The sequence below is a fragment of the Macrotis lagotis genome, chromosome 2 (assembly GCF_037893015.1).
Source record: "Macrotis lagotis isolate mMagLag1 chromosome 2, bilby.v1.9.chrom.fasta, whole genome shotgun sequence".
NCBI lineage: Eukaryota > Metazoa > Chordata > Mammalia > Peramelemorphia > Peramelidae > Macrotis > Macrotis lagotis.
This window is the reverse complement of record NC_133659.1, coordinates 26,791,027-26,812,995: the sequence shown is the minus strand read 5'-3', so window position 1 is coordinate 26,812,995 and position 21,969 is coordinate 26,791,027. Positions and strand designations below refer to the sequence as shown.

General features: G+C 42.3%; 1 protein-coding gene across 14 annotated transcripts in view; it reads left to right on the top strand.

Annotated features, from left to right (window-relative positions):
* Positions 1 to 21,969, top strand: part of OSBPL9 (oxysterol binding protein like 9) — a 136,321-nt gene that overhangs the window by 110,779 nt on the left and 3,573 nt on the right. For 7 of the 14 annotated variants that reach the window (XM_074221457.1, XM_074221459.1, XM_074221460.1 and 4 more), the window contains 8 exons: positions 6,046 to 6,084; positions 10,628 to 10,718; positions 11,749 to 11,853; positions 14,933 to 15,092; positions 17,806 to 17,868; positions 20,728 to 20,840; positions 20,928 to 21,046; positions 21,652 to 21,737. In XM_074221457.1, the coding sequence (XP_074077558.1) occupies positions 6,046 to 6,084; positions 10,628 to 10,718; positions 11,749 to 11,853; positions 14,933 to 15,092; positions 17,806 to 17,868; positions 20,728 to 20,840; positions 20,928 to 21,046; positions 21,652 to 21,737 (776 nt within the window). The remainder of the gene's footprint in view (positions 1 to 6,045; positions 6,085 to 10,627; positions 10,719 to 11,748; positions 11,854 to 14,932; positions 15,093 to 17,805; positions 17,869 to 20,727; positions 20,841 to 20,927; positions 21,047 to 21,651; positions 21,738 to 21,969) is intronic. The other 7 variants (XM_074221465.1, XM_074221464.1, XM_074221458.1 and 4 more) reach the window with 3 other exon arrangements.

Here is a 21,969-nt window from a genome sequence, read left to right as displayed (position 1 = left end):
TATTAAGTGTCTGAGGCCGGATTTGAACTCGGGTCCTCCTGACTCCAGGGCCGGTGCTCTATCCACTGCACCACCTAGCCGCCCCTTGGCAATGAAATTTTACAGCAAATTGTACTCCAATTGTCTGACAGCCTGTGTATGCAGCCAGTGACTACTCCATATACTTCATTTTGTCAAAACCAGACTGGGCAATTGTCTTTCCCATTTTTGCATGTCTTGGAATTGAGGGAGCAAGAGAGCATATCTTGTTTGGAATGTTCACATATGTGCAGCTCCATCACAAGATTGTTGTGGTATTGTCTGTCCCAAAAACTCACACAATACTAAGTGGTGGTTTTAGTTACCCATCAGAAAAACCTTTCATTGCTTCATTAGTTTTGCCTTTGGAATGTATTTTCATTCAGATTATCCTAGTCAGAGCTAGGTTCTCCCATCATTATTAGTTTTTTATTGAAAATTTATTAGCAACAGTGCTTAGGCCCAGTTGATGAACCTGCATTTGTAATCTTTTGGCATAGATAACCTTGGAGAATCATCAAGTGGATTTAGCCATTTTTCAAATAAATTTTCTTAGGGATATAACTTTTTTTTTAATTAAAGATTTATTTATTTTGAGTTTTACAATTTTTCCCCCAATCTTATTTCCCTCTCCCCACCCCCCACAGAAAGCAAATTTATCAGTCTTTACATTGTTTCCATGTTGTATACATTGATCCAAATTGAGTGTGATGAGAGAGAAATCAGGGATATAACTGTTTACTATAATAAGTGGAATTCTAGAGTTGTGAGGCTTAATGGTAAAGACAGCAGAGGGAAATCAGAATTTGGCACTGTCATGTCATATTCTGTTCATTTAGGGTGATACTTTTAGGGAGAATTTAAAGACACTAGTGAACAGGAGCAGAAAATTCACCCTGTCAGGGAAAAGCCCTGGGTGATTTCTCACTTATTAAAAGAATGATTCACTAAGAGAGCTGCTGACAGGGGTCTGAAGTGTTTTTATGCAGGAAATGCCAAGCAGCTTTCTTCCATGTTAAGGAAGAATGAATGAAAAGAAACTGGCATGTTTTAAAAGTTTTTACCTCGAGAACAAGGCCAACGGGTTGCTTAAACATTAGAATTGGCCTTTTTTTTGAAAGAGGTTGTGCTCTCCAAAGTGGTTTGTATTCTGAGTCCTTTCTCTGTAATTTGATTTAATTTACCTGGCCAGGGAAGATTGGCACACTCCATTTTCTTGGGGTCTCTCTTCTAACTGCACAGTTATATCATTTTAACTCAGACATAGATAGGCAATGAAGTAGTAATAATCTTGGAGTCTCAGCAGATGCAGGGACTCTTCCAGATTTCTGAGATCTCCTCGAAGCCTTTACCACCAGAGCTTTTCCAGGAACTAAATGAAACTTCCCAGGTTTGGGGAAGAACCTTGAAGTCTATTGGCTGAGGAGTGAACCATGTAGAAGAGGTGCAGCTTGACCAAGCTGTAATGGGTGCTGCCATATTGGTATTGTACTTCATTATTGAGAATGAGTCCACTTCGTTTATTAGGCTGTTCACCCAAGCTTGTGTTCATCATCTGGAATCTTAAGGGAATACCAACATGATAACCATTGTGGACTATTTTGAAGCTTTTCTGCCAATTATCAGATTTATTAAAAACCAGAAACTGGAGTTCAGGAAACCCCACATCACATAATTAATTTTTTGTTTTTGCTATTTAGATGTTGATATAGCTCTGGTGCTTGAAATGGGCTTGCTTCTCTAAGAAATAGAGCCTTCCTGGGTCACACCTCATGTGAGTGATGACTTTTGATTGATAAATAGAATTTCAGAACCTTTGACTTCTATTTTTTCATTGTTTGGATAACATGGATTTGGAAGCCCTGAGTTAGATAGATGAACATTTATTTGTGTAATAATTGACAGTTGCTCTTTAGTGAGGTGGCTTGTGTCTTCGTGTCCCCGTTAGATAGGAAAAAGCTGAGGCTGAGAGGTCCTTGTTCTTTCTGGCTTAATTCAGGTGTCACTTCCTGTTCACCACTTCTCTTCTGTGCCCCCTTATTTTAAATCTCACTGATTTTATCTGTGGACATGCCATTTATCCCTAGAATAATGTCAATTTCTTGAGAGCAGGGATCATTTAATTTTTTTATTTCTATTTCCCCAAAGCAGTGCCAGCTGGGCCTGGAAGCACATTTCTAGAGGCCTGGCTGCTTTTTCAGTCTGGACATACTACTGTGGGATCTCGGGCTGCTCCCTGCCCTTCCCAAGGCACTTTCTTTTTCATGTGTTTTTTGTATAGTTTTCCACCTAATTTAAATGAGAATTTCCCCCTCTCATGATATTTTCTTAAACTTTTATCCTTCAGTTCATTGGAAAGTTCACCATTTTATTCAGAAAAATTGGGGTAGAAAACAAATTTCTGCAGAGAAAGGAAGCTTCATTTTCAGGCACTGATACCAAGATTCAGACACTCGAGTTGACAGTCCTGGTCAAAAGTCTGTTGAAATTTGTTGGAATTTTTGTTTGGCTCAGCTCTTAGATGTCCAGCTCTCGCTCTAATCAGGGAACCAATGACCACCCCTGGAGTGAGTCAAAGGGAGGACTTGGAATGAGAGATCAAGGAACTGAGGTGAGGGAGGGGGCTTTTTGCCAGGTCAGGGATTCAATACCCCAAAGACAGATAGGGGAGGGGTTGGGAGTACAGTGACTATTGGGTAATGTCTAGAAGTCTGATGAGGAAGAAGAGTGATAAGATGAATTGTATCAGCACAAGCCTCAACTGCCTGATGTGCCACTTTGCTCTGAACGGAGGCAGGCTGAGCTGTTGGATGGCTATACTTCACCTTATTTTCTGATTGGGCAGCCTAGCAAGGAGGAGCTAGTTTGTTTCAGGTCTGTAGACTGGGGAAGGATAGACACAGAACAGGCATTAGGCCCATTGTCTTTGGTACCAGTGGGCAGAACCAGCCCCAGCAATAGGTGGAAGTGGCAGAGGGCCCCACTGGGCTGCTTTGCTGGAGGACCACCAGATAGGGCTGTTTGTTGTGAGGCATCTTGAGTGATTTTGAGTTGGACTAGATCACAATCTCTGAGCGCTCTGCCAGTTCTGAAAGTAGGTAAAGATGGTTGGAACCTAGGCCCTTGATGATCCCTTGGCAGGTTCAACAGTTGCTGTGTTTCTCTGCTAGCTCTCTGATTTCATTGGATAGCTAGATGTCATAGAGGATAGAGCACTGTCCTGGAGTCAGGAGAACCTGAGTTCAAATCCAGTCTCGGACACTTATTAGCTGTATGACCTTGGGTAAGTCACTCCACCCTAATCACCTTATATCTAGAGCCATCCCCAGTTGTCTTGATGCATATCTAGCCACAGGATCCAGATGGCTCTGGAGGAGAAAGTGAGGCTGGTGATTTAAACCAGCACCCCCCACTCAAATCCTATTCATGTGTTACCTCCCTGATTTCATGATCTTCTTCCAAAATGGACAGATATCATCATCATCATCATCATCATCAAATCGCATACAGAGAGAGAATTCTAAATCCAGTTTCTATTGGTTTGAATTGATTTGAAACTGGTAATTACCTTTGACTTTTTAGCATATATATCTAAATATCTTTGCAACACTTCATATGTGACCATTTTGGTTTAAGTTCTTAGCAAATTAATAGTTAAAATGATTTTATATAGATTTTTTTTTTTTAGCCTGAACCAAGGTAGCCTGGTTTTTTCTTTGCATAGTTTTTTAGTGATTTTTTCATCTGTAGTTATTCATACTGCTTATCCTTTGTTTATAACTTTATTTTAGTGTCACTGAAAGAAGGAGAAATTAAGGAGAGTGTTCAAGAGAAATCTATGGTACATAAGAACTTTAAACAAGTGACTCAAAGTTTACCTTCCAGTTGGTTATTTTATAATTTAATTTTAAATCATCTGATTTAAGACAAAGTATTCTATTTTTACAATATTTAGAGACCTTTTTTTCCCACTAGCATTATTTAAAGTCATAATTTGGGCAAAGTTGACTCATTCCCTGCTCTCCATGAAGGTTCTATCATCACTGCAGGTGTTCATCACTACCCTTAGCAAGTTTAGCATAGAAGAGAATCCTTTGTGGATTGGCAAGAGGGTGGGAGAGAAGCTTGGACCATTGCTCTGAGACTCCGGCCTAGTTAGTTACCCTACCATTTTTAGATTGTGCTGTGATCCCCCTTTCCAAGTTCTTAATTTATGTGGCATTGACATTGTTTTGAACTTGAGTAGAGCTAGTGTTAATCCTAGATAATAATTTTTCCCTTGTTCCTTAGTCTGACCAGCACCCTCTCTTCCATCCATAGTACTCTCTGCTTTAGTTACCCCATCAATTCAGATGTCATTTCTTTTTTTTTTTTTTTAATTTTATTTAAGGCAATGGAGTTAAGAGTGATTTGCCCAAGGTCACACAGCTAGGCAATTGTTAAGTGTTTGGGGCTGGACTTGAATTCAGGTCCTCCTGACTCCAGGGCCAGAGTTCTTCTATTCACTGCACCACCTAACTACCCCCTCAGATATCATTTCTACACAGATGGCTTCCAAATTTGTATAGCCAGACATAGTCCCCTCCCAGAACACCAGTCTTGGCTCTCCCTCTTCTTTCTAGGCAGTTCCTCTTGAATGTTCTCTAGTTACTTCAAAATCAGCATGTCCCAAATGGAACTAATCCTTCTCCCTAAGTACTTCCCTCCTTCACCCTTGCCCATGTCTGTTAAGAGAACTGCCAGCTTCAAAGCCATTTAGTCCATACTCTGACATCTTCCAACAATCCTGTAGGTTGTCCTATCTGCAGACTGCCTCTTACCATGTCTTGATGTGGCCCTCCATGCCGTGGCTTGTCTCATATCTGACCCTTTCTCTCCACTTATGCAGCAACCACTCTTATTCACACCTTAATCACCCTTTGCCCAGACTACTCTATTGCCCTACTAATTAGTGTCCTTGCCAGGAGTCTTTCCTCCCTTCCATCTTTCCATCTTCTCCACAACCACCCAAATAATTTTTCAGTGGCATAAATCTGTCACACCTCTTGAAATCCTTCACAGGGTCCCTCATTGCCTGTAGGATAACACACAACCTAACAAACACCTGGCATGTAAGGCTTTCTCTAGTCTCTGTCATATAGCATCCTGCCTTCATTATTCCTCTTGAGCAACTTCAGCTTCCAGCTGGTTTGGCTTGCTAGGTATTGGTGAAATGGAACACTTGCCCACCTCCATACGTTTGCCCACACCATGTCTTATCCTTGGAATGTACTCTTGGCTTTGTCTGCCTTTGAGAAACCTTTGCCTTCTTCTAAGCTCTGTGAGTATCCTAATAATGCTTCCTCTTCCAGTTTATTTGTGTCCAGCTGAAACTTCTTGACATTTTGGTCTTTGTACCCTGATCTGGCACCCAATGAATGTTGGTTAATCAAATTAAACCAGCTCTGTTTAGTTGCTTGCAGGCATATTTTGTCCTGCCCTTCTACCTCTTTCCAACTTATCTCATGGGTTAGAAAAGCAAAGTATCTTCCCTGCCCATCCTCCCCCCACCCAGGAGAGGAGAATAGACACTAGGAATGGAGAGAGCATCATTGGTCCCACTGGAGGGGAGGTGGGGCAATACTATGAATATTTAAAGCTTAAGATTGACAAATCATAAATAATAAGCATTTCCTGTAGAAAATGATTTGAGTCAGAGGCATGAATATCACTATCATCATGCAGTGTGTATTCTTTGAAAGAACTCTATTTGGAAGGCTCTTGGCCCTTTAAATGAGTAATAGTCATGGTGGTTGTCCTGTCCATAGAAAGAGATCTGTCCCTGACCAGGCATGCTGGTCCCACTTGGGTGAGATTACAGTTTTCAAGGTAGTCAAGTCGAATTCCACATTTCCAGTTGAGCATGGCGGCAGCAGCATCTGCTGCTCCTTGAGCCCTTAACCAAAGCCATGTCGCTGTTCACGTGGGGGGAGGATGCTTTCTTTGTCTTGTAAAAGATTGTTAACATATTGAACATTTTTCCTTAAGGACCAAAGTAATGAGGAGAAGCACGCATATGGATTGATAGTAAGTTTAATCTAATCTTTTAAATTCCCTTACCTCTGCAGAGCATTAAAACCCAGCATCTTGCAGCAGAGAACTGAGTTTCTATTCATTTACAACTTATCTTCTCTTTTCAACTTACCCTTCTTGTTCTATTTGGGCAACTTTCCTTGAGCTCCTGAAGTTGACCATCTTTACTAATCATTACACAACAAATTCTGGCTGCTTTTTTCTGATTTAGGGTTTGAAACAGCAGTCTTATAAATTTGCTTTAATTTCCTATTGAATCAAATTATCTTGCATGCTTTAAGTAATCATGAGGTAGAGCTGTCTTTAGGGAACAGCTCCTGAAGCTATAAATATCTCTACTGTAGTTTTATAAATATCTCTACTGTAGTTTTGTCCAAATTGGACTCCCCTTGACAGAAATGAGGGGATTTAATGATAATTGTCTTTCAGAATTGCTATTGACTTCTTAAGTGAAATCCTTTTTTTTTTTTTTTAGCCAATTCCAAGTAGGTTTTTAAATTTTTTTATAATTTCCCTACATATCTTGGGTTTGGGCTTGTTATAGTCTTGCCATGATTTTGTTGAAACCAATTGCAACTAACTCGCATCCTGTTGTGGCCCCAGCCAGCTCGCATCTTGGCAGCAGGAATGATTGATGTTGCCAGAGTGAAGGGTAATAGGGATGGTACATTTGCCTCTGCAGTTCACCGATATCCCGGTCCCCAGTATCTCCATTCTAAAAGTTCTTTTTGGTTTTTCTTTCTCCCTCTTTCTCAACTATCAGCCTTCCTCCCTTCTAGACAAATGATAGAGAAAACTTACTGGTTATTTGTTGGAATCTTAACCTTTTGAGACTGGAAGTGAAATTTAGAGTCTGAAGATTTGTTCATTTCATGGGCAACTCATAAACACCTTCTATATACTATTGGCCTTGATATTAAAATATTAAAACTTAAGAGGGGGGAATGCAGTTGGTTTTTTTCTTTGAAGGCATACAAATAATAATTCATCTACAATCTGGAAATTCATGAAAGCTACTGTTTAAACTTATTAGGATGAACACCATCTCCTTTTCTTTAGTTTGATTTACAACACATGGAGATGTCTGAGGAGAGCAGAAGAGAGTAAAGAGGTTTACTTACCCCACTTTATTGGTGTGATGGAATTTGTACTTCTTAATGACTTATTAGGGATCATTGTGGGATACAAGCTTCAATATTTTCTTTCTGTTACAGTTTTAATCTGTAAGCCTCGGGCAAGCACCATGTAGCCTGATCTGAAGTCTAGATGGGGAACCATTTTGAATTATAAGTCATTGTTTTCAAAAGTCTATTTCATCATTGGTATGGGGACTCATCCACTCTAGCACCTCCTCACGATTGTATAAGATGTTCATGTATTCTCATGGTCCAAAGTTTGCATCATTTAGTGAATCACCATCTCATGAAGGAATCGGGTATGTACAGTGAAATCACATTGGACTTAGGTTGGAATTCCGCCATTTACCATCTTTGTGACCTTGGGAGAATCATTTAACTGCTCTGAGGCATTCTTTTTCATGTTCCACATGAGAGGATTCACCTAAATGATTTTAAAATGCTCCCTTTCTGCTCTTTAGAGCCTTCTGATGAAGACTTTCTCTGAATGCAACCAAGCAGAGCCTTTGAGGACAGATTGAAGTTCTGGCCCCATTTTCATTCAAAATCTTTTTTTAGCCTGAAGAGAAAGTGGTAGTAAACAGCTCTCCAGGGACCTTCACATGAGGGGGAGAAGGAATAATCCAAGGAAGGGGAAACAAAGATGATGCAGTGGAAATTTGTAGAAGATGTCTAAGATGCTTTAATTGTCTGGATGGTGGGTGGAGGAAAGTGAGGATATTTAGATTTTTTTTTCCTGTGCTTAAACTCTTGTCTATATTCTGAGTAGCTTTTACTTTTTGAAATATAAATAGTGACTGTGAGAGGCAATGATTAAAGCTCTGACTTAGAGATCTGCTCCTGATCCATAAACAAGACACTTAACTTCTTAGAATTCCGGGTGATTCTCTTGAGACTAGAATTCCTGGTCCTGGTGGAAGGCATTGCCATATTGGGAGGCTTTGTTTGAAATCACAGGTCAGGATACACTCTGCAGTAAAGGTAGGACCTGTGGTAGCATGGTTGGCAAGAGTGTAGAGGTAGGATTTCACTTGGGAGTTAGGAGTAACAAATACTTATGTTTAAAACTTGAGATCTCGTTGTATTTTAGCCTGAAACAGAGCAACAAATAGGGAGTATTTGATTCACATTTTAATTTCATTAAAAAACTATAATTTTATATATGTAGGAATGTCTAATTGTGTTTCCTTTGGAGGCTTGTATTCAGGATTGTAGACAGTTCCATCACTGCCTCCTGTCATTGCCTCACTCTATCTGGAGACTAAAGCCTGCCCAATTATCATGGGTTTGTCTCTGCCTGGCAGATCAGGTGCCTCTCTGGTTCCTGCAGAAGAAGGTGCCGTAGTGGGGGCCTGGGGTGGAGATAGAATGTTTAGAAAACTTCCCAGAATAAATAAGGAACTTCTGGCTGGCCCCCTAAAGGATCCTGTTGGGTCAGAAAGAGAAGGTCAAGAGAAAGGAATTCCCTTAAAATCTCTGAAGGTGGACAGGGTGAGCATTGATTTGTTGGCAAAATCCCCAAATCTTTGAACAGAAAGTGTGGGGGGGTAAGTTTAGGATTGAAAAGATGAAATTACACTGTATCACACATCCAATTTTTGAAATCCATTACCTCCAAGCTGAAAATAGAAACTTTCTCCCACAACTTTTAGTGGGTGATAAAGGAATAACATACAAAAAGAGGCCAGTGTGTTTGGGAGACTGACAATGTGAGAACTATCAGTCCCACTCCATCAACTGCCCCTCGGTGCCACTTCTTACAAAAGGGAGCCCTACCCAGGCCTGCCCAGGACCACAGGCCTTATGGGAAATAAGATTTGATTTGTCCCCCTGAAAGTGGAAGGCATGCACAGGAACACCTAGGGTTGACAAGCCTCTGTTCTCTTCAGGTCAGTCCCTCTCCCTCTAAACCAGGTATTTGAAACCTGGAGTTGATGGAGAGATTCCAAGAGGTAATGGAGTGCCATTGAGCTTGGAGAAGAAAAGAATTGCATCTTTATTTCAGTATCACTAAGAGTGCACAGCAGCTGCCAAAGGGGTCCAGACCCACAAGAGGTGGCAAGCCCAGATCTCAAGTGAGCCTCCACAGATCTGCCTCGTTGCTTCACCCGTGGAGCCCTCCTTTTGGCCATGGAGAGTCAGGGAACAGCTGGCAGCCGTGACCCACTTTTTAATGGATTATGTTTTAACCTTTGTCAGGAAAGCTGTCTGGATGCCCACACGTTCTGCTTCCGTCAAAATAAGAGTTTTTTTTTAATTCTTAGTGATAGGATTTGAAGCGCTTTTTCTCCTTAAATTTCAGTGATGGATAGAAACGACCATTTTTTGTGATTACCAACATTGCTCTTTGTTGTATCTCCGCAAAATATTTTCCTTTCTTCTTCTCCAAACACTTTTGAATTATGTTTTTTAAAATCAAGGTTTTCAAGAGACCAAAGCAAGTTAAGGGATGCTTGTAAGTTTTCTTAGTTTTGGTCCACTTTCCTCTTTGCAAATAACAAGGAGGTCTCAACTTTACCGTCTGGCCAAGTTCTTCCTTTAAACTGTTGGCACCAGATTTTTCCTCTTTATATCATTTGTCATTAAAAACAGTTTCTAGGTGGGTTACAGGAACATTGGGGGAAACTATGGTGATGTAAATACAAAAGATATCAATAAAAAAAATTAGCACCAGTGGAGCCCAGGGAAAGAAGCCATTGGAATCTACTCTGGGGTGGTGGAGCCATCTGCCTGCTGACATGGTTGATTTTTTTAAAATAAAATCTTTATAACCTATTGGAAAATTAGTCCCATAGAGTCAATGAAATAGTCTGTTTTCTAAGACTAACTTGCATTTCTTTTCCTGAAACTGAAAAAAATGGTAACCTCTTTACAGAGATTCACAGCTTGTGCTTGAGTGCAAATTTCTGTTCTCTGAAGTTTACCCTGTGGATCCACAATGATGTTGGGTAGTAATGGGATGGGAACAAGTGTGAAGACAAGTCTAGATCCATTCATTGGTTATAGATGTCAAATGCAGGTTAAACCATGAAGGCAGAAGAGGAGAGAGAGTTCATGGAACGTTCCAGTAGACACCCAGAGACGCTGTGGTGTATTTATCGGTGAAAGCTCTTTAAATCCCTGCACCCTATTTCAGAACCTCTTTCCATGTAATTTTAATCCTCTTTGTCTAAGGTTCATTGATTTGTGGTTTCCCCCCCTTTACTCTGCTTTCAATAATTATAACAATTGCTTTGGCCTCTCTATGTGAGGAAAGGGTTTATTCTTCTGTGCTTTCTTGCATCTTGTATCTCTGTAGCTGACTGTAGGATTTTGCTGTCATAACTGAGGGTGTTTCTTACATGGGGGAGTGACAATGTAGGAGAGAATGTGAATTAAAAATGACCATTTCTTTCTCTCAGAGTACCATCAACCCTGTAGATGCAATATATCAGCCTAATCCCCTGGAACCAGTGATCAGCACAATGCCTACCCAGACTGTCTTACCTCCAGGTACAGTATTTGGACTTATGTTCAAGGGCTTTCATTAGAGAACAACTTAGATTACATCAGAAGCTAGCCTAAGCTTACTCTTGCCTGTTGTTTTATTTCAAAATCCCAGAGAGAATGAATGTTGGTGTTTTTTTATTTTTAATTACATTTGGTAGTCAATAGAATTACAGCTTTTGAAGGAGACCAGGGAGCCAGAGAGGATGAAGGTGGTTGATGGTGTCTGTTTTCAAAGAAAAGATAGGTTTCCTCTGTGGTCAGAATAGTCAAGTTCACAATTAGCTAGTTAGCCATAGAAGTAAGGGCCCTTATGGAAGGGAAAGAGAATGTCCTTAAATTTTCAGGGGTTGTGCAGAGTCAGGACTATCTTCAAAGATACCTGTAAGCATTAATTAGCACACAGAATAGTTGTTGATACTCGGCAGAAGGAGGGCAAAACCTTGGGCCTATGGGGTGGGGAGTGAGGAGTCATGAGCAGGCTTTGTTTGGACTGTGGTTTGTCCTCCTTGCTCTGGGATAGTTATTTTAAAAAACTGTCTACAATCCAAAAGAAGATTCCTTTTTGACATTTACAAAGATTTAAAAGGTTATCCGGGGAATTGGCATTTAATTTGGAGATTTTTTTTTAAAGGAAAGGAAAAAAACAGCAAAATAAATATAGTGCATGATAGTTTTGGGGAATTGGTCTTTGGGGGAAGCTAACAATCCTAAAAAAAGTGCCTGAACAAGGGCAGCTGGGCGGTGCAGTGGCTAGATCACCTATCGCCCTGGAGTCAGGAGGACCTGAGTTCAACTCCAGCCTCAGACACTTACTAATTAGCTAGTTGTGTGACCCTGGGCAAGTTACTTGACCCAATTGCCTTAAATAACTAAAATAAATTTTTTAAAAAGGAATAGTGCCTGAATAGTGAACAGGGGGAAGAAGGGTCCTTTGTGTATATACAGGAGTTCCAAATATCCCCCAGGAAAATAGTGCAACATTTTTTTAAATTGACATTTTTCTCCCTTTGTTTCACTTGTCCAAATATCTCAGAGTCTACACCGTTGTGTAAATCAGAGCAACGTCCATCCTCTCTACCTGTCGGACCTGGAGTCACTTCTTTGGGACATCCTCAGACTCCAACACCAAACAGCACAGGTACAAACGGGCTTAACCTGGATCTTTTCATTTCATGCCTTTCTTCAGATTCATTTCTTTCTCTTTGACAGAGAAAGGAAGGAGGAATTTGCTACCAGAGTTGATCATCTGAAGGTTTTTCCATTGTACTAGTTGGGGACAGTTGAATAGTTGAAATTAATCATTGTACTTGAAGTTATAAGCAAATAATTGTAATTTAATTGAAATATTGCTGCCTTTCTGGACATGGCTCCTCTTGGGGGATTCTCCTCAAACTATGACAGGGTTTTTCCTTCATGGTAAATCTAGTTGTTTTCTGGGTTTTTTTTTTTTTTTCAAAATCAACTAAGAATTTCAAGTTTTGATGGCTTTTAAGTACCAATGTCCAATTAATTTGTGGTTACTTTGACTTTTGAGGCTTAGCCTTGGAGTTTCTCTATTTTTTTTTTGATTGAATTCATTATGGCTTCTCCCCTCTGCTTTTCAGGGTTTTACTCTGTGGGGTATCAGATTGATTTGGGGTCAAAATGTGAGTTATCCTGGCTTCTCTGTTTAACTGTTGGGCACCAATTCTGAGTTCTGAGGGAAGACAGCAGCCTTCTCATTTGCCCCCCTGGATCTGTTCTTTGCTACATTGATGCCTCTTTGCCTTAGTTTCTCTTTGGGTGACAGTGCAGACAGCTGTCCTGGATTTTAGAAGGGGAAAAAAAATCTGGTCATGAAAAGCTCAAGGAAAACTCTGCAGAGAGTTTCAAACACAAAATGATCTTGTGGCCTCTTGTTGTAGATTTTTCTGCAAGGCTGTTAATTGTTGACATCTGAAAACAACTTCCATGTTGTGAAAGAGGAACTGATCAAGATTCTGCAAACAGCAGGTTCGGGGATCTGGCGTAAAGGACAAGAAGCAAATAGATCATCTTCATTTCTTGATATGATTTCATTTGGTGTAGGGTATTTGTTTATCGTATATGGATTGACTTTATAAAAAAGAAAAGGAGGGGCGGCTAGGTGGCGCAGTGGATAAAGCACCGGCCCTGGAGTCAGGAGCACCTGGGTTCAAATCCGGCCTCAGACACCTAGCTGTGTGGCCTTGGGCAAGCCACTGAACCCCGTTTGCCTTGCAAATAAAAACAAAAAAAAAAGAAAAAAGGCAAAGGACGTATTTACAGCAGGTGAAGGTAAAGAGAATCATGATTCAGTAATCATGCCTTTAATTCAGTCCACATCGATTACTGCCTCCTATGCGTTAAGCAGGATTCGCCCCTCTAGAGCGCTAGCTGGGAGCACTGTTTGCTTTTTGTGCCTCCGCCGAGTCTGCACTCAGTACACTCCACGTGCAAGTCTTGTTGTTGTTGTTGTTGTTGTTTGCTTTTAGGTTGTTGCGAGGCAAACGGGGCTAAGCGGCTCCCCCAAGGCCACACAGCCGGGTCATTATGAAGTGTCTGAGGCCGGATTTGAACCCAGGGACTCCTGACTCCAAGGCCGGTGCTTTATCCACTGCGCCACCTAGCTGCCCTCATGTGCAAGTCTTAAGGAAGACCCCTTGGCATGTTGTGTGCCTCCATCTGTACCAGTGGGAAGCATCGTGGGAGAGAGTGCTCTTCCAAGTCACTGAGCTCGCAGGTCCATTGGAAGGGATCTTGTGCCTCACACTCAAACAATTAAGGAAATCGATCTCACCATTTAAAGTATGTGAGGAACGTCATTAGCAAACAGGAAAATTCAGGTCACTTAACCCCCAAGTATAAGTCACTTGACCTAGTTCAGTCTTTGGGCAATGATTTTTACCTATGATAAATACTTTGATGATTTTAAGGTTCTGTCTGACCTCACCTTTGGAAAGAAAGATTTCTCAAAGTTCTTAATTTATAAGAGACCTTTTAGTTCTGAACACATGGGGTTTGCATTGGAGATGGAATTTTCAATTACTCACCTCTCTTTCATGGGATTTATGATTTTTTAATGTTTTAAGAAGATCCTCATAACTGTGGCCTAAAACAAATGACCTTCCTGGCACGGCTAGGTGGCGCAGTGGATAAAGCACCGGCCCTGGAGTCAGGAGGACCTGGGTTCAAATCCAGCCTCAGACACTTAATAATTACCTGGCTGTGTAGCCTTGGGCAAGCCACTTAACCCCATTGCCTTGAAAAAACTTTAAAAAAAAAAGGAAGGAAGGAAGAACAAAAAGAAATGATCTTCATGAAGCTAAGGGTGAAGAGCTGGTGCTCCAGACGAAAAACCCCAAGGCATGTCTGGGTCCTCGGGAGCCACAGCCTCTGGGTTTGAGTGATTGTGAATTGTTCTGGCCCGGTCTTGAGAGCCTCAGCAGCAGAGTACAGATCAGTTTCAGAAATAGGGACGTGCTTGGCTTTTCCTAGTCATTCTGAGAATTCTCTATGAAAGAAACACACTAAGCATTTTGCTTAGGGAATGACTGTGGTCTTCCCATCCTCTTTGAGAGATGGAGGCTCTATCCTGACCAGTCCCTTTGTCCCTGGTGACCCTGGTTTGGGGCATGACCATTAATGGCTTCTTGTTTTCTTCTTATACCTCATTCCTTTCATAGGTGGTGGCTTCAAATTGTGGGTGAAGATGGGTGGGGTTTTATGGTGGCTACTTTGGTTTGGCATTTTTACATTCCTGTGGTTTCTTAGGGTCAGGGACTATGATTATGCTGAGAAACCTTTAGTTTAATTAATAAATGTTATTCTCGACATAATTCTCAGCTTTAACTTGCAGAGTGCCACAGAACTCCCACTTTACATTTCCTTTGGTATAACTTGTCCTCTTTTTTAATCATTTAAAACTGCATATGAAATGAAAGCTTGGAACTTTAAGCTGATACTCTTAAGACAGCAAATTTTTACTTGCTTGCTTGGATTGAAAGATCAGCTTTCCTATAACTGAAAGACAGGTTAATCTTTGATTTTTTGAGTATTCATCGATGCCATTGTGAACTGTGCTCTGAGCCATGGGGCCGGGGGAAGCTGTGGACTTTTCATTCTAATTTTATGTATACACGATCCATCTCATTACTTTCTTCTTTGCTCAGTCTCAGGCCTTGTACAATTGTCCTAACTCAGCATTTTTCACTCCCCAGGAAGCGGACATTCAGCCCCTAGTAGCAGTCTGACATCTCCAAGCCACGTCAACTTATCTCCAAACACGGTCCCAGAATTTTCTTATTCCAGCAGTGAAGATGAATTCTATGATGCTGATGAATTCCATCAAAGCAGCTCGTCCCCAAAGCGTTTCATAGAGTAAGTAGAAGTGAAGAGGAGGGGGCCATGAGGTGGCTGACTTAGTTTTAAATATGTGGATCCTTGAAGGATTTCTTGGAATTTGACAGTTTGTTGTAGAATAGTGAACTACTTTAGGCTGAATTTATTTAATCCTACAGCATTATGGGCTTACAAAAGTAATCCAAATTAGATAAAGAACAGTCCCTTCAGGTGCCAGGGAGGTTAGAAGGAACTGGACTTCTTAGTCAAGCTCCTGGCCCTTGACTGATAACATGGATCTCTGGTGAGGACCTCCCTTGACCTCCACCATGTCTTCCTCACAGCTGTGAGGTGTGGAGAGAGAATTGGGGTCATAGTTTCATTTTGCAGTTGTGGAAACTGAAGTGTCAGAGAAGTCCAGGTGATGCCCAAGATCACAAAGGAAGCCACCATCCTGGAGAATAGGAGAGCTAGGGCTTTCTGACTTCACGCCAGAAATTATGTCTTGTCTTGTGTTAGGAAAGGGACATAGACATATGTTTTGCTCAGCCCCAAAGAGCAAAGCTAGATGGAAGGAGAGGGTCATTAGGAGTTGTAGAAGCAATTTTGCAATTAGAAAAACTTTCTGAATAAGTAAGAGAGCTGCCCAAGTATGGCTTGGAATAATTTGATAAGAAAATAAATCGCCTATCAGGGGGAACTGTAAGGGGAGGTCAAACCACTGAGTGTTGGAGTTGGTGGGGGGGGGGGGAGATTTGGGGTTGGTATAGGCTCTCAACTGGCTGGCCTCTGAGGGTCCTCAGATGATTTTACAGCTGGGATTTGTAATACTTTCTCTGTTAAATGCCAACTAGTGGTCATCAGTTTTTCAGATGAACTTGAAAATTGACCTTGATCACATTAGCCTTCAGTAGAGAGTCCTCCAGGCTTGGCAGTTTCTGAAAATCAGATGAGCAGACCTGGCCCTGATCATGGCCCTGTGGGTGGAGGCCATTTCTTCAAGGACTAGTTGTTGTGTCTCATGTTGCACCAGCTACACTGTCCTTCAGCAAAATTGATAGAATGTTGGTATGAAAAAGCTAGGTCTTTGTTTCCAAGGGAACTTGGGCTCATTTTTGTACTTCGTTAAACGTTTCCCAAGCCCTTCTCTTCCTCTCCTTCACCTCTGGGCCCAGCTCATCCACTTGTCTCTTGTAAGGATCTTTGCTTGTGGCTAGTCTCTTTAGGTCACAATCTGGTCAGGGCACACTCTTCATCCCTTAGATCACCATGTGCCATTTTTTTCCTATACTTTTTTGATTTAGCACAATTCATGCAAACAGCTATATTGTAGGGGAATCTAGTGATCCTTTCTCAAGTCTCTTCTGCAGGAAAAAAAAAGGAAGAGGGAAGAATTTTATTCCTAACATAGAGATTAATTTTTCCTTCCAACCATCGCTTGTTTGCATGTTCCACACACTTGTTTTTACTGTAATAGATTATCATATATTGTAAGTCAGTACTTTTCTTTTTTTTTTGTATGGCAACAGGGTTAAGTGGCTTGCCCAAGGCCACACAGCTAGGTAATTATTAAGTGTCTGAGGCCGGATTTGATCCCAGGTCCTCCTGACTCCAGGGCCAGTGCTCTATCCACTGTGCCACCTAGCTACCCCTTTTATGGACTTTTTAATTCCAACAGAAAGCACTTAGAATTTCTGGGGTAACTACATGTCATCTTGTCACTAGCCTTATTCTTTGGGCATATAGACGAGCAGTGTTACCTGAATATCGGCTGCTACTCAGATCAATGTACCATATATGATACATAAAATGTAAATTTGATCCTATGTAAATTTGCTTTGATTGATGACTAGCAACAGGTAATTTATCTAATGGCTCCTGACTGTGAAATCATAGATGTTAAACTACAAGGATTCTGCTCAGCAGAATCAGAAGTAGCAGTTTGTTGTTTCCCCCTCCCCCACTCTTCCAGGAGCCCCTGTCAGGTTCTGGGTCTAGATATACATGTGACACAATGTCATCTGTATAAGTAACATGTGGGGCACCACTGGACCCACTGTAGTTGAACTCTTTTCTCACATGACCAGGACCTTTGGCAAGCACACTTCCTGGTTTAATGTTTTTTGAGGACTCTAGATGGCATGATTAGGGTATATGATTAGGAAACCCCTTCTAGGAAGAGAAGCTTATTTTTCTTGCCTTCTCGGTGGTTTGGGGAGTGGGTGAAGGGAGCAGAAAAATGTAGAACTGAAAATTAAACTATTTTTTTACAAAGGAAGAGTCTTTTAGGACATTATTTTACTTTACCAAGACATAGTTCGGGGTGGGGGATGGATAGCTGCTCAGCGCAGTGGTAGTTTGTATTTTCTCTGCCAGGACTTCAACTTTTTGGTGTCCCAGACCTCTTGGACAGCATTCTGTGGGAGCCCTTGGGCCTCTTCTTAGAATCCTGCTTTGAAATGTCTCAAATAAAATACCTAGGATTACAAAGGAAGCCAAGTCTGTTGAAAGTAGAGTCAATAAACTATTTAAAAAGTGAGTCCACTGAACCTTTTCTCTACAGCTCTGTCAGTTGTGAAATGATAGAGCTGGAGCTCCCTTCTGCTACATGTTGAAATGATTTAGGCCAGTACTTTACAATGTTTGCTTGGTTACCAATAAGTTCAAAGGTTTTTTTGGAAATTCATATATCTTATATCTTGATCCCAAACAGACTGATTCTGTTTTCTTTTTTAAATTCTATTTTATCTAGAAATCAGCAATCCATCAAACTTTTCAAGAATGGTGAAGAGGACAGTACAAAGAACTTTGAACAGTGGGTTTTGCTAGTTTTACTTTTTAAATCTACATTCTCTTCATAGAATCAAAATTTGAGAGTTGGAAGAGACTGAGACAAACCATCTAATCCATCCTATCTATACATGTAGCCCATACTCTAATATCCCTTATGAATGGTTTCTTGAGGACCTCCAAAGAGAAAGAGGCTGCCATGCATTTTTCACGTGGAACTCATTCCACTTGGAGACATTTCTGATTTGGAAATAGCCTAATGTCCAGCCCAATTTTTGCCTCTTTGCAGCTTCCCCCATTTGCTCCTGGTTCTCCCTGAGGCCAGGGAGAACAATCAGAACCTTTGTGGGCCTGAGGACCCTTCAGAGATATAAAGATAGCTGTCATCTCTTCCCAGCTAAACATGCCCAACCCATCCTTCAAGGTCCTTCATCATCATTACCATAGTTGCTCCTCTAATTTATAACTTTGTTTAATGATTTCCTCTTTCCAAAACTGAACAAAGTACTCTAGGTAAAGAGAGAGGACAATGAGATGGTGTTTCTCACACACACACACACACACACACACACACACACACACACCCCAATTCTTGGAAGTTCTATTCCCTCTTCATTAATGCAGTCAAAGATGGCTTTAACATATATATGGTTCCTACATCACATTGTTGAGTCATTGACTTTTCAAGTCCATTCAGACCTGTAGATCTTTTTTTCAGAAACTTAATGCTTCCACGATTGTATTTATGTTTATTTTTTGTACCCAAGAGCAGGACCTTTAGATTTGATCTCATTAAATTTCATATTTGAATCTCCCCCCACCAAGGCTCTAGCTTGTTAAGACCTTTTGGATTCTGACTTTGCCTTCTACTCTGCTGGCTTTCCCTCCCAGGTTGGTGTCATCTACAGATATGATGAGAAGGCCATCAGTGCCATCATCAGGTCATTGATCTATTAATAATCCAAGAGGGCTTCCATTGGAACCAACCCGCTCCCTAAATGTTGACCCAGGAGGCTGGCCAGCCGGCTGAGCCTCTAGGGATTCATCTGATTGTTCTCTCACCTCATCCATTTCTCTGCCATGATCTTCACCAGAGTAGCATGAAATACTTTCCCTAAGGCCTTGCTAAGATCCAGGTCATCTGTGTCCTCTGAAAATTTCTGTTAATGTTTTAGTGAGTCTATAAGAAGGAAATAATTTCCCTTTGTGTCTTCAGAATCTCATTCCTGGGCCTCTCCCATCCCTTCTGGACCAATCATCCTGAAGCAATTTAGACCCTGATAGTTGCTTGTCTTGTCTTTCCTGTGAACCCTTTGCAAGCCAGGGGTTCCTTCCTGATAGGCTCTTTACTGTCTTCCATGTGTCTGGACTCAGAGGTCCATCTAAGGCAGGTCAGAGCAGGGGGTCAATAGGAGCCCCCTCCGGGCCTGTCTTAGCAATGATGATGACCTAGAAGCAAGGGGAGATTTCACTAACAGTGGAAATGAGGGGAACGTTGAGAAGGGACCTCTCCTTCCTATAGAAGAGAAGTTTGGGCAGGCGTCTCTTCTTTGTTTTACATTATTAATTCCTTTTTTAAAAAGAAAAGGTGAAATCAATAAAACCAGTCAATACATTTTTTAAAACCCTGATCACCCTCCTCACACACCTCTGTGAAGCAGAGGGAAGAGGAAGAAGCATCCTCTGCTGTCATTTTTAGGATTGCTTATTCTTGGGCTTTGTAGCATTTATTTTCAGTTGTGGACCCTCTCATAGCACACATCACAACCTTGGCTTGAGCTGACCAGTTGATCCATCCCTTAGAGATGGCTATGTCTAGGTCCTCTCCACCTTCTCTCCCCTCACCCCTGTGGAGGGAGCTGCCTCAGGCCTCTACTCATCTCCACTTGTCTGTGGGTCTCCCCTTGGGGACAGGGGGACTATTTTCTTCCTCCATTCCAGCACTCAGCACAGGATCCAACAACATAGTAGGCACTCAGTGTTTACTGACTATACTCGGTGGCATCATCGCAGACTCTCGGACCTCCTGTGACTCGAGAGCTTTTCCCCTTGTCTTCTGGCCTGCATGAGCTCTGTCATCTCCAGGGCCCTCTTCTAGGTCTAGGTCAGCTCTGAGTGAGGGGCTGAGCTGGGCGAGCAAAACCTCCCAGCTCGTGTGGAGAAGGGGCTGCCAGCCGTGGGATCTACTTCTTAATAGAAAGGATAGGAAGAGCAGTTGATAAGTCATCTCAGTCCTCACAACTTCTCTAGGTACCAGTTTTTAGTGTAACCCTCAGATTACAGAGGGGGAAACTGAGGCAGGATCCAAACTCAGCCGTCAATGTTGAAATAGTAATGGTTAGGGGTGGCTAGGCGGCACAGTGGATAGAGCGCCGGTCCTAGACTCAGGAGTACCTGAGTTCAAATCCAGTCTCAGAGATTTAATTACCTAGCTGTGTGGCCTTGGGCAGGCCACTTAACCCCATTTGTCTTGCAAAAAAAGAAAAAGAAATAGTAATGGTTGGATGATGAAAGTTTTAGTGCAGCCACAGGGGCTCTCACTGCTCACTGCTCAGTATCTGGATAAAGATGCCAGGGTGGTTGATCGTCATCACCAGAGAAATGATGGCGCAGCCCAAATGAGACGGCCAGAATCAGGCCATCTGACTCCCCGGGGCTGTGGAGTGTCAACTCGTCAGATGCTGAAAAAGCTTCATAAATGTGTCATTCTCATGTCATTTCATGAGTTTTCCTTTCTCCCAGTGATTTTGTCTGGGCAGACTTCATGATGGTGGGGCGGCTGATGCCAGCATGATCGGCTGAGGCTCTTCCCTAATGAGCGGGTGGCAGGATCCAGGGTCATGGCTCCCTGGAAGCATGGTTAAAAGAGCTTGTTTTCTTTTAGTTCCTCTGGATCGGCCTCAGTCTTAACCCACAGCAGTTCAGGGAACAGTCTCAAGCGCCCCGACACCACAGACTCCCTAATTTCCTCCATCTCTAATGGGATGAGTGATGCCGGTAAGTGGACCTCTGCTGAGGGATGTCTCAAGGTCAGGCTCTGACCCTGGGACATGGAGCCCGTAGTGAGCTGGGTTGGCTTTCCAGATCTGTTCGACTCTCATGATGACCGAGATGATGATGGCGAGGCTGGTTCCGTGGAAGAGCACAAGAGTGTCATCATGCACCTCCTGTCCCAGGTTAGGCTGGGCATGGATCTGACCAAGGTGAGGCACGTGCCAACAGATACTGATTAGGCACTTCCTGCATGTCCTGTGGGGGGGGGGGGGACAAGAAAGGTGTGCCTGGGTTTTAAACTATTGATCGGACAACATACCAGAGGCAAGAAGGGGGGGGGACTGATAGCAGAAGGAAAGACTGACTATCCAGTCCAGCCACTGATTCAGCTCAGATTGACCAGGCGTGGTGGCATGTACATCAGACAACAGTTTCGGCTCTTGGGGAGCCTCCCATTGAATGGGGACTCAGCACCCAAACAATTGAGTATAAGATAAGATATCAGGAGGAGGAGGAAGAGCCTTCTGGGCATGGGGACCACTAGGCACAAACCTTACCACCTCTTGGGTGGTGCCCCCACCCCAAGAAGCCTCCCAGCCCTTGAGCTCTTCCCCCTGGGTTTTCTGGGCTGATGCCTCTGGCCCACTTCTCACACACCTGACATAGCTGGGCAATGCATGGTTCCTTCCTCTTACCATAAAAGTCCATGTAGACCCTGGCCATGGTGCCATCTGCTTAACAAAGGAGTGTTGCATGTATGTGTGTGCACATGGCAGAGACCGGTGCTCAGAGCTCTGCTGTGTGTCTTCCTCAGGTGGTTCTCCCAACATTTATTCTTGAAAGAAGATCGCTTCTGGAAATGTATGCTGACTTCTTTGCACATCCAGATTTGTTTGTGAGGTATGCTCCAGGGCAATTTTTTTTTTTTTTTGGGTTTTAGGTTTTTGCAAGGCAAATGGGATTAAGTGGCTTGCCCAAGGCCACACAGTTTGGTAATTATTAAGTGTCTGAGACCGGATTTGAACCCAGGTACTCCTGACTCCAAGGCCAGTGCTTTATCCACTGCGCTACCTGGCTGCCCAAGGGCATTTCTTAAACACTGGTTGTATGTGGGACGCTTTACCAGGTGTTT